The sequence below is a fragment of the Leopardus geoffroyi genome, chromosome B4 (genome assembly GCF_018350155.1).
Source record: "Leopardus geoffroyi isolate Oge1 chromosome B4, O.geoffroyi_Oge1_pat1.0, whole genome shotgun sequence".
In the NCBI taxonomy this organism is placed as follows: Eukaryota; Metazoa; Chordata; class Mammalia; order Carnivora; family Felidae; genus Leopardus; species Leopardus geoffroyi.
Window position 1 is genome coordinate 117,186,498 of NC_059341.1, and position 12,427 is coordinate 117,198,924.

General features: G+C 40.4%; 2 protein-coding genes across 5 annotated transcripts in view; one reads left to right on the forward strand and one right to left on the reverse strand.

Annotated features, from left to right (window-relative positions):
* The window catches only part of VEZT (vezatin, adherens junctions transmembrane protein), a 77,613-nt gene extending 74,258 nt beyond the window's left edge, over positions 1–3,355 (forward strand). Inside the window, exon 12 of one of the 2 annotated variants that reach the window (XM_045463362.1) lies at positions 3,029–3,355. In XM_045463362.1, the coding sequence (XP_045319318.1) occupies positions 3,029–3,057 (29 nt within the window). In that variant the 3' untranslated portion in view covers positions 3,058–3,355. The remainder of the gene's footprint in view (positions 1–3,028) is intronic. The other variant, XM_045463357.1, reaches the window with a different exon arrangement.
* Positions 1–12,427, reverse strand: part of LOC123590328 (uncharacterized protein C3orf20 homolog) — a 123,337-nt gene that overhangs the window by 2,261 nt on the left and 108,649 nt on the right. The gene's annotated exons all lie outside the window — the stretch shown is intronic.

The window sequence follows — 12,427 nt, forward strand, 5'->3', positions numbered from 1 at the left end:
TGAGTGTGTGCTGCATGCCAGGCACTATTCTCGTGCTCAGGGCAGAGCAGTGAACAAGGTGAATACTAGAGGGAGAGCCGGACAATATATTGGGAGTTAGATGGTGGTAAATGCTCCACAGAAAACAAAGCCAGGGAAGAGGAATATGGAGGATGTAGAGTGCTTTTTATACAGGGCAGTCACGTTTGAAGGGAGTGAGGGAACCAGCCACATGAAAGCCGTAAGTGAAAGGGCCTTGAGACAAGAACAGCAGAGAAGAGGCAAGTGAAACTCCTTGAGAAAGGGGCTGGCTGGTCGAGGAGGGCCTTGTAATGTATATGCTTTGCTTTGAGATAGGAAGCCATCAGAGGATGTTAAGCAGTAGACTGACAAGACTTGACTCAGGTTTCAAAAATATTAAGTTTAAAAAGCAATCTTCTGTGTGGAAGTCTGACAAGTATGGGGAAAGGGACGTCTGTTGGCTAATGCAGTAAGCTATGTGATGGATGGTGCTCATTGGTAGTGAAGGTCTTGAGGAGCAATCCAAGTCTGGATATATATGTTGAAAATAGAGCCAATAGGATTTGCAGATGCAATGTATGTGCAGTATAAGAAAGAAGTCTAGATGATTCTGAGATTTTTGGCCTGAGCAACTGGAGGAACAGAGTTGTCATTTCCTGAGATGGAGCACCCAGTGAAGTTTGGGTAGAAATTGAGCTGGTTTGGGATTGGTTAAATATAAAATAGTTATTAATTGGGTGGCTCAGTCAGTTAAGCATCTGGCTTCGGCTCATGTCATGATCTCATGGTTTTTGGGTTTGAGCCCCGTGTCAGGCTCTGTGCTGACAGATCAGAGCCTGGAGCCTGCTTCGGATTCTGTGTCTCTTTTTCTCTCTGCCCACCCGCCGCCACCTCCCGCCATGCTCATTCTCTGTCTCTCTCTGTCTCTCAATAATAAATAAATGTTAAAAATTTTTTTAATAAAATACTTATTAATCATTAGGTGGAAATGCTGGATAGGCAATTGAATATATGAATCTAAGTTCAAGAGAAAGATCCAGAGTAGGAGATGTCAGCATTTTGGGTGGTGTTTAAAGTTGTGAGCATAAATCAGAGGGGTCAGCACACTGAGATCTTTGGGGAACCTATGGTTCATAGGCCAGGAGATCAAAAGGAACCTAAAAAGGAGACTGAGAGGGAGCAATTAGTGACACAGAAGGAGTGGTGTCCTGGAAGGCGAATGAAGAATAGAAGAGGCAGTGATTAACATGTCAGTTGCTGCTAAAAAATTGAGAAAGATGAGTCCATTTGTATATATTTTTTGGAAAAATGTCTGAGTTCAAATCCTTTGCCCATTGTTAAAATAGGGTTATTTATTTTCGTTGTCCTTTATATATTCTGGATATTAATCATTTATCAGGCATATGCTTTGCAGATATCTTCTCCCCCTCTGTGAGCTGTCTTTTCACTCATGATAGTGTCCTTTGATGCACAAACATCATAAATTTTGATGAAGTCCAGTTTATCTATATTTTCTTTTGTTGCTAAATTTCCTTGACTTTTCAAAAGAGGCAATAGTACCACCTGATTCATAGGATTATCATGAAGGTTAAATAATACGTGTGAAGGCGTGTAAAGGGACTGGGACAATGTCTGCCACATAAGGAGCATTCAATAAATACGTTATTATCCAGGCTAAGTCTGTAGTATAAAAACCAAGGGTCAGGGGCACGTAGGTGGCTCAGTTGGTTAAGTGTCTGACTCTTGATTTCCGCTGAGGTAATGATCTCACAGTTTGCGAGTTTGAGCCCCGTCTTGGGCTCTGCACTGACAGTGCGGAGCCTGCTTGGGATTCTCTCTCTCTCCTCTTTGTCCCTTCTCCCTCTCTCAAAAAATAAATAAATAAATAAATAAATAAATAAATAAATAAACAAACAAATAAATAAAGCATAGGGATAGAAATACAACATGTGACATAGAAGCCGAAGAAGTAGAGGGTTTCAAGAAGAGCATGATCAGTGCAAAATGATGCAGAGGTGTCAAGAAAGATCCAAAGAATAAACTTAGACTTGGAACCTACAAGTTCAGACAGTGGTGTGACAGAGGCAGATGCCAAATTATACTGGATTGAGAAAATCTATTAGGCCCTCTTTGATCTCCAAGACCAGGTCTGCTGTTTTGGCCCTCACAGCGATCCAACCAAAACTGACCCTGTGGGGGCTGCTGAAATACAGTGGGGGAACACTTGGGTTGGAGTGAGAACAACTGGGTTAAAATTCCTGGTCTTCTACCACTTGACACCTGTGGTCCTCTCTCCGAGCTGCAGGTCCCTTGCTCTTAGAGGACAATTATTCCTATTTTACAGGGTCAGTAACATGCTTACATGAAGACTTGGCATAATAGTAATTCTTTAACTATTAGTGTTATAATAAATGGTTCTATTCTGATTCCTCATTTTGTTCTAACATTCTAACTCAGTAGTTCTTCCTGAGTACCAGGTTTTGTGGAGTATTCCCACTTTACAGACACTTGGCTTAGAAGTTTGCAATGACAGTAAGATGAGATTAATACATGTCAAATGCTTATGATGATTTGGATGCTTATGATGATTTGGGCTACTGTTGTATTCTTGTTTTTATTCTTATTTTTTTTTTTTATTTTAGAGAGACAGAGAGAGAGAGGGCATGAGCAGGGCAGGTGCAGAGGGAGAGAGAGAGAGAGGATCTTAAGCAGGATCCGCACTCAGCTTGAGCCTGACACGGGGCTCAATGACACGACCCTGGGATCATGACCTGACCCAAAATCAAGAGCTGGATGTTCAACTGACTGAGCCACCCAGGTGCTCCAAGGGCTGCTCTTGTATTCTAATGGAATTTTTTTGCCAGATTTTTAGTAGTGCCTCTGTCTTCAAGTCTGCTTCCTAAGCCACTGCATTTCTCATAGTTTGTGAGTATTTACCTAATCTCAGCTGTTGCCATAAGAAGCTAGTGTTTAAATAGTATTATTAACCACATCAATGGATCTTTTTGTTTATTTTGGTTGGCTATAGACATGAAAATCCATCGACCTGAGTTGTGAGTGCCCTGAAGAAGTTTGAGGATTTCATCTGCTGTTCAGTAAACAGAATATGGGGCTTCCATTGAGTTCCTACAGCTACCAAAGCAAAGATGTTTTCTATGGAGTAACAGTCAAGTCCTGATCACTTTTACCCATGTAAGCCACCTTTCAGGGAAGGATGTAAGACATATTTATTTAGTCTGGTTTGTACCTTGTTGTGTGTCTCCTATTTATTCATATCTCTTTTTGGTTTATTACATATCCCAAGATATCTTAGGAATGAATACATCTTGAAAATATAATAAAAATAAAGTCTATGAAGAATACTTGAATAACCATTCAAAAAATCCAAATGAGCTATGACTTTACAATATCTTGTTTGTTAATAATTAATGTGAACAAATGGAAAGAATTTTTGATTCAATACACATTTACTGAATGGTCTTCGTACTAGACACAACAATTACCTTTGTGAAATAAGTATTCTTATGTTATAGATGAGAAAAGTGACTTTCAAATAAGTTCAGTGTCTAGCCCAAGAGCCCAAGACTCTTAGCAAGAAAAAATAATAGATTAGGTTCTCCAAAAAGGCTTTTTTACTTCAAATTAGGTGTTTGTTCTATGTATTTTGTCCATTTTATCTTCTTTTCTGGCATAGGTCATCACATACAAGAACACACATGCACATAAATGCATGCATGCACACAAGAATCCTAATTTCCACTTCAAGAAGCATAATCCCCTCAGTTTGCATTTAATTTAATCACTAGATTCCTAAAAGAAGTCAATTAAGTAGGCAATTAATTTCCTCTGTGCATTGTTCATTCACATATTAAACTGGTAATCTCATTTAAACATTTGCTTCCTCCCGCCCCAACCTGTCCCACTGTCCTCAATGTTTAAGTTCCCTATACTCATCAGATCAGTGTGAGAATCTTTGCAAAAACCCTTTATAAACTGAAAAGATATACTAATTATCTAGTGGGATCTAGTCTGTCCCATTTAACCTGGCTGGCTATGCTGAGAGGTGAAATATTTAAACCACACTGGTTATATCATTGTTCCAGCAGTTGAATGCAATTGAAAGACTTGTCCAAACTGTTCAAACCAAGCAAACAGTCCCTGATTTGCTCTCTCAAACTAAATATATTAGCCTTGTGGTGACCAAATATTGACCCAGTGACTAAATGAAAGGAGAGGTTCTAACTACCCTCTAAAGCACTCATCACTTACTCTTTCTTTTTATTAATTTTTTGTCAAGTTAGCTAACATACAGTTTATACAGTGTAGTCTTCACTTCGGAAGTAGATTCATCACTTACATACAACATCCAGTGCTCATCCCAACAAATGCCCTCCTCAATGCCCACCAGCTATTTTCCCCGCTCCCCCCCAAACCTCCCACGTCCATCAACCCTCAGTTTGTTCTCTGTATTTAAGAGTCTTTTATGGTTTGCCTCCCTCTCTATTTTGTAACTTATTTTTCCTTCTATTCCCTTATGGTCTTCTGTTAAATTCCTAAAACTCCACACATAAGTGAAAACATATGATATCTGTCTTTCTCTGACTGATTTATTTCACTTAGCATAATACCCTTCAGTTTCATCCATGTGGTTGCAAATGGCAAGATTTCATTCTTTTTTTCTATCACTAAGTAGTATTACGTTGTGTGTGTGTGTGTGTGTGTGTGTGTGTGTGTATCACATCTTCTTTATCCATTCATCAGTTTATAAATATCTGGGCTCTTTCCATAGTGCGGCTATTGTTGATAGCGCTGCTATAAACATTGGGATACATATGCCCCTATGAATCATCACTCCTGTATCCTTTGGATAAATTTCTAGTAGTGCTATTGCTGGGTCATAGGGTAATTCTATTTTTAATTTTTTGAGGAACTTCCACACTGTTTCCAGAGTGGCTGCACCAGTTTACATTCCCACCAGCAGTGCAAAATTGTTCCCCTTTCTCCACATCCTCACCAACATTTGTTGTTTCCTAAATTATTAATTTTAGCCACTCTGACCAGTGTGAGGTGGTATCTAATGTGGTTTTGATTTGTATTTCCCTGATGATGAATGATGTTGAGCATCTCTTCATGTGTCTGTTAGCCATCTGGATGTCTTCTTTGGAAAAGTGTCTATTCATGTCTACTGCCCATTTCTTCCCTGGATTATTAGTTTATTGGGTGTTGAATTTGGTAAATTCTTTATACATTTTGGATACTAACCCTTTACCTGATATGTCATTTGCAAGTATCTTCTCCCATTCCATTGGCTGCCTTTTAGTTTTGTTGATTGTTTCCTTTGCTGTGCAGAAGCTTTTTATCTTGATGAGGTCCCAATAGTTCACTTTTGCTTTTATTTCTCTTCCTTTGGAGACATGTCAGGTAAGAAGTTGCTGTGGCCAAGGTCAAAGAGGTTGTTGCCTCTTTTCTCCTGTAGGATTGTTATGGTTTCCTGTCTCACATTTAGGTCTTTCATCCATTTTGAGTTTATTTCTGTGTATGGTGTAAGAAAGTGGTCCAGGTTCATTCTTCTGCATGTAGCTGTCCAGTTTTCCCAACACCATTTGCTGAAGAGACTGTATTTTTTCCGTTGGATATTCTTTCCTGCTTTGTTAAAGATTAATTGGCCATACATTTGTGGGTCCATTTCTGGGTTCTCTATTCTATTCCATTGGTCTATGTGCCTGTTTTTGTGCCAATGATATACTGTCTTGATGATTACAGCTTTTTAATACAGGCTAAAATCCGGGATTGTAATGCCTCCAGCTTTGGTTTGCTTTTTTCAACATTATTTGGGCTATTTGAGGTCTTCTGTGGTTCCATACAAATTTTAAGATTGTTTGTTCTAGCTCTGTGAAGAATGCTGGTGCTATTTTGATAGGGATTGCACTGAATGTGTAGATTGCTTTGGGTAGCATTGACATTTTAACAATATTTGTTCTTCCAATCCATGAGCATGGAATGTTTTTCCATTTCTTTGTGTCTTCTTCAGTTCTTTCATAAGCTTTCTATAGTTTTCAGCCTACAGATCTTTTACCTCTTTCTCACCATGTACTCTTAAGGAACCCTTCCCAATATGCTTCCAGATAGCAACTCTCATTCAAATAGAGACCAGAAAAGGGATATGTGTTAGTAGAGTGAGGAGACCTCCAAAACACTCTCTCCCAAGAATCCTAAAATGTCTCATTTACATGAAAACAAAGAGAAGGCCATTTCTACCCTATCTGCCCTTGTACTGCATCGTAATGCTGCCAACAGACACTTCCTATTCTACACTTTGGACTATGAGTCCAGGCACCTGGGCTCCGATCTCAGCTCCACATCTCAGCTTTGTAACCTCCTTGAACTCCCTATGTTAAAAAGAAACAGCATCATCACCTCCTAGGATTGTTGCCAGGATTCACAGCAGATATTCTTTTCCTTGTAGAAGTCCTGCCTTTTGTCCTTGACAAAAGCTGGGGCAAAGGCTTGGTTAATAAATGAAAGGGGCAAAGCAAAGTAAAAATATGTTTGTCATTCCTGATGGAAGGAATGGTGAATGTTCATTCACTCTATCAAAAATTATTTATTGAAAATCTATTTGGGGGGTGCTGGGGTGTTCAGTCGGTAAAGCATGCAACTCTTGATCTCAGGGTTATGAGTTTGAGCTGGACGTTGGGTGTAAAGATTACTTAAAAATAAAATCTTAGGGGAGCGCCTGGGTGGTTCAGTCAGTTAAGCATCTGATTTCTTTCAGCTCAGGTCATGATCTCACGGTTTGTGAGTTCAAGCCCTGCGTCAAGCTGTATGCTGTCAGCGTGGAGCCTGCTTCAGATCCTCTGTTTCCTTCTCTCTCTCTGTCCTCCCCTGTTCTCTCTCTCTCTCTCTCAAAAATAAAATAAACATTTAAAAAAGAATAATAAAATAAAATCTTAGGGATGCCTGGGTGGCTCAGTCAGTTAAGTGACCCTTGATTTCAGCTCAGGTCATGATCTCATGGTTCATGGGATTGAGTCCTGCATCGGGCTCCATTCTGGGAGTGGATCCTGCTTAAGACTCTCTCTCTCCCTCTCCCTCTCCCTCTGTCCCTCCTCCACTCGTGCACGTGTGCTCTCTCTCTCTCTAAAAAAATAAATTAATAAATAAAATAAATTCTTTTAAAAAAGAAAAAAGAAAATCTACTATTTTTCTGGGCACCTTTCTAGGCACTGGGATGCAGGAATGAACCAAACAGACAAAGTCCCTGCCCTCGTTGTGGGGATCAGATAATAAAACAAGTAGTGATCAGTGCTATAAACCAAATAAAGCAGGTAAGGAATGGAGAGTGAAAAGGGATCTTTTAGACAGAACAGAAAAGAAAGGCCACTGAGGGAGTATAACCTTTGCCTAAGACCTGATTACATGAGAGAATAAACTGTGCAACTATCTGGAGAACAACCAGCAAAGACAGTACCATGTGTAAAGGCTCCAAAGGGGAACAGCAAGGGGGGCAAGTGGGGAAGTGGAAGAGAGGGAGGGTCAGATTACACAAAGACTTGTGGTCCAGAGAAAAGATCTGGGATTTTACTTTAAGAGTGATGAGTACCTATTAGAGGGTTCTGAGCAGAGAAGTGCTGTAATCTGATTTAGGTGGCTTTTTTTTTTTTTAAATGTTTATTTATTTTGAGAGAGAGAGCAGGGGAGAGGCAGAGAGAGAGGGCCCCACACTGTCAATGCAGAGCCTGATGTGGGGGCTCAAATTCAAGAACCACGAGGTCATGACCTGAGCCAAAATCAAGAGTCAGACACTTAACATACTGAGCCATCCAGGTGCTTCTCAAACTCAAGTTTCTGACCCCAAGGCTTATGTTCTCATTTCATCAAAATTTTGATCACTGTTCTAATTTTTTTAATGGTTACTAAGCTGTGTTGGCTTTTAAAGTACAGAAGCATTATAGTCTTCCAAGAATGGATAAGGAATAGCTATCTATTGGGGTTTCCCTGATTTTGAAATAACTGTTGTGATATCAGATACTGATATGAAAATCAGTAAGATTTTCATACGTCTTTTGTAGGTACTGGTTTTACTCCCATGGTCTTTTGTAAGAAAAAATTTCTTCTTTTGGGTTGTAGATAGAAGATATATAAGCACCTGATCAAATATGCCTCTAAAATCAGAAACTAGAAATGAGAAAATAGGGTGATTGGTTGCCCCTACAACAAATTTGCTGGTAGGATTTGGTGAGGGAAGTTATAAATTTATCCACACTAAGAGAGAAGTTTCACTTCCCTTCTAATCTGTGATTAGCCATCCTCTATAACATTGTGACTTTTCCCTAAAGTCAGCATTAATCTGACTATGTATCTTACTAGTAAGTTTGATCACTAGTTCTTAAACTAACTTTGATAATCACATGCTTTCCTGACTTGCCATATAGTCATAGGAGAATTTCTTTTTCTTTTTTTTAAAGTCAACTCTTTTTTTTTTTTTTTTTAATGTTTACTTATTTTTGTGAGAGGAATAGAGCACATATGTGCACTCAGGCCTGAGAGCTGGGGAGAGACAGAGAGAGAGGGGGAGAGACAATCCCAAGCAGTCTCTTGGCTGTCAGCACAGTACCTGATTTGGGGCTCAATCCCATGAATCATGAAGTCATGACCTGAGCCGAAATCAAGAGTTGGATGTTCAACCGACTGAGCCACCCAGGCACCCCAGTCACAGGAGAATTTTCTGCATGCAACTTTATTTTAAAAAAGCAAACTCTAACCCCAAAGTGGGGCTCAAACTCACAACCCCAAGATCAAGAGCTGCCTGCTCCACCAAAGAGCCAGCCAGACAACCAATGCACGCAGCTTTTTTTTTTTTTTAATTTTTTTTTTCAACGTTTATTTATTTTGGGGACAGAGAGAGAGCATGAACGGGAGAGGGGCAGAGAGAGAGGGAGACACAGAATCGGAAACAGGCTCCAGGCTCCGAGCCATCAGCCCAGAGCCTGACAACGGGGCTCAAACTCACGGACTGCGAGATCGCGACCTGGCTGAAGTCGGACTCTTAACCGACTGCGCCACCCAGGCGCCCCTGCACGCAGCTTTATAGGATAAGACTCCTAGCCAAAAGAACCTGCATTGCAATTCCTCAGAGTCAAACCAGACATGCCTAAACAAGCTGCTTCTAGATATTTTTCTTAGTTTTCACTACACCAGATTCACATACTTAAAATTAACTCTAAAGGTTTCAAAGCCATGTCTTAAGTAGGTGCTGGATTTGGAAAGAAAACAGAATGAAAAATTCAGTTATTTATAATTGCCTAATTAGTTGGTTTTATTCAGGTTAATTCTTTTCTTAAACTCTACACAGTATTTTTTTTTTCCTTGGAGGAGAAATAAGAGCCCATAAAAATAAGTAAGTAATTATGTCTCCAAGGCCCATCTTTTATGGCTCCTCCTGCATAAGGTGTTAAGACTAAAGCTGTTTGCACCACTTCTCCCTGTCCTAAGCCTCATTTCCTCAATTCTCCTACCCGGTCTCTATGTTACCAGGCAGGGAAACATAGTGACACTGTAATTTACTTAAAAACTAAAGAGCAATTTCACTCTCAATACTTCACACAGTAAGACCCCAGACAGAGGGGTCATACAGCTTTCCCAACTAGAAGCATGATAGGAAGGAAGCAAATTTTCAAAATCATTCAACTCCCAATGGCTATGCTTCTCCATTCATATTACACTTTGGAATTTGGATATTCACATACGAAGACTTTTTCAAAACTAGAGTTCATGGCTACACATATGATCTTTGAATGTATTTTGCATGTGATTGAGGTTAGGCCGATCAGACTTTATCTCTTATGGACTGCATAGGAAATATAGTCAAACTTAGATGGACAGGGGGTGCCTGAATGACTCTGTTGGTTGAACTTCCCACTCTTGATTTCGGCTCAGGTCATGATCTCAGAGTCATGTGATCGAGCCCTGCAACAGGCTCTGCACTGAGCATGGAGCTGCTTAAGATTCTCTCTCTCTTCCTCTGCCCCTCTCCCCTTCTCGTGCACTCTCTCTCTCTCTCTAAAATAAAATAAAATTGAAAAACAAAACAAAGAACTGAGTGGGACAGCACTAAAAACTGATGCCATCTGGTGGCAGTGCACGTGACTGCTGCTGAGGTCCTTGCAGCTGCCCTTGCTCCTAAGGCAGCCAACCAGGGTCTTACAAAGGAGCTAATGAAGTCTGTCTTTGATTCTGTGGATTACCCTAAATCCTTCAAACACCACTCCCCTACCCCTTATATTAGTCAGAATTGGTTTCTGTTGCTTGCAACCAAAGATCCTTAATAAATCAAAAAATATATGCCTTCATACCCATAAAATAGAATGAAAGGTAAACTAGAAAAACATCAGTTTCTTTCACTGTCACTGCCTCTTATTATTCACTGTGTTTATGATTAGAAGTTACATTTAGAAATTCAGAAAGAAAGGAAGACTTTGAACTTTGGTACAGAATAGTTTATGCAGGAGCATTAGCTGGCTGAACCCAACAGTTTTCTAGTTCGTGTGCTCTTAGTATAGCTCTACATGAGACCTAATTCATATTGTCTACAGCAAAAATAATTTTTATGACTCTTAACCTTGATCTATAACTACATTCTATCCTTCTTGGTATTTCTTTTTCTTTTTTTTTTCTTTTGAAGGTGGCATGGGGAAGAGGTCCTTTAAAAAAAAGAAAGCTATATGAACTAATTATAACTCCATTTTAAATTGTACAATTCCATGGGTTTTAGTATATTCACAGTGTTGTACAACCATCACCACTATCTGATTCCAGAACATTCTCATCCCCCTAAAAGAAAGCCCATCCCCGCTGGGAGTCACTCCTCATTTCCTCTTTACCCACCTCTGGAAAGGATCTGCCTATTCTGGACATTTCATATATGTGGAACCATACAGTATGTGGCCTCTTGTGTCTGGATTCTTTCACTTAGCACGTTTTCAAGGTTCGTCCAAGAGGTCTTTTTAAAACACAGCACTTGGGGTGCCTGGGTGGCTCAGTCAGTTAAGTGTTGGACTCCTGATTTTGGCTCAGGTCATGATCTTGTAGTTCATGAGATTAAGCCCCACATCAGGCTCTGCATTGACAGTGTGGAGACTGCTTAGGATTCTCTCTCTCCCTCTCTCTCTCTCTGCCCGGGCCCATCTCATCTTTTCTCTCTCTCTCAAATAAATAAATAAATAAATAAATAAATAAATAAAACATTTTTTAAAAAACCCACAGCACTTAATCAGGACTTCATCAAATACAAATACATATCAACAAAAATACTCTTGCTGGATGTAGGGACCCACCTGGGATCGTTTTAGATTTTATGAGAGCGTATGATTTTGTATTCTAATGACTTGTTAGGGGATGGGGGGGGGGGGGAGAAAGGAGGGAAGGAAGGAAGGAAAGAAAGAAAGAACAAATGAATGAGTGAATTCTTACAGGTAACAGTCTCCTTAATTAAAACAAAACCCAGAGCTTTTAAGCAGCATGCTGGGGCCACCCTTTTCTGTTGTCCCTCTGTCTCACTATCACTCTTTTTCCTTACTATATAGTGTTTAGCACATAGTAGGCACTCAATATTCTGTGTAAGGAAGGAATAGAGGAGGTTTGGTGTGAGATGAGACTCTTTAGGTGGAGAGAGGGCAGGAGACCAAGCAGCTCTGGCTCTGTTCCCTAGAGTTTTCCTAGGATTATGGGCATCAACACTTGTATCACCTTGATGTCCACTAAGGCACTCCATTCCCTCTCCAACATTCTCATGCAGAGTCACTGCTCTGGATCCACTGCCTACTTCCTCTCTCACACTGTCTCAAAAGCCACCTAAAAGTTCTCCCTGCCCACAGTTTTGTCTCCCTCCAATTCATTATCTATATTGGACTGATAGTGATCATTCTAAACCATGGCTATATACTCATGTCACTCCCTATTTAAAATACTTCAGTGTTCCTCATTCCTCTTAGGATAAAGTTCATGCTTTTCCTCCTCTCTGTACCCCTCCTCCTTGCCTTCCTCTTCTCTCCCCTTCCCTTTTTCTTTGCCCTCTTCCTCCCCCCTCTTTCTCCTCCTCCTCTCTCCTCTTCTTCTCCTTTCTCCTCCGCTCCCCCTCCCCCTCTTCCTCTGGCTCTCCCTCCTCCCTCACCCACTACTTCTCTTTCCCCTCATGACTCACTAGCATGATATGGCTTAGTCTCATCTTCTGCAACTATCCTCACATCTTCCCCACCTTACACTTTATGATCCAGATGGATTTTGTCTTGGACATGTTGAGTCTGAACTATCCAAAACACCTCTGAGTGGGGTGAACCGGGAGGCACAGGTATATGGGTCAGGTAAGAAGCTGGGACCAGGGTTGGAGCTCTGGGTGTCAGTAGCCTACAGGGAGTGAGTGTGTTGA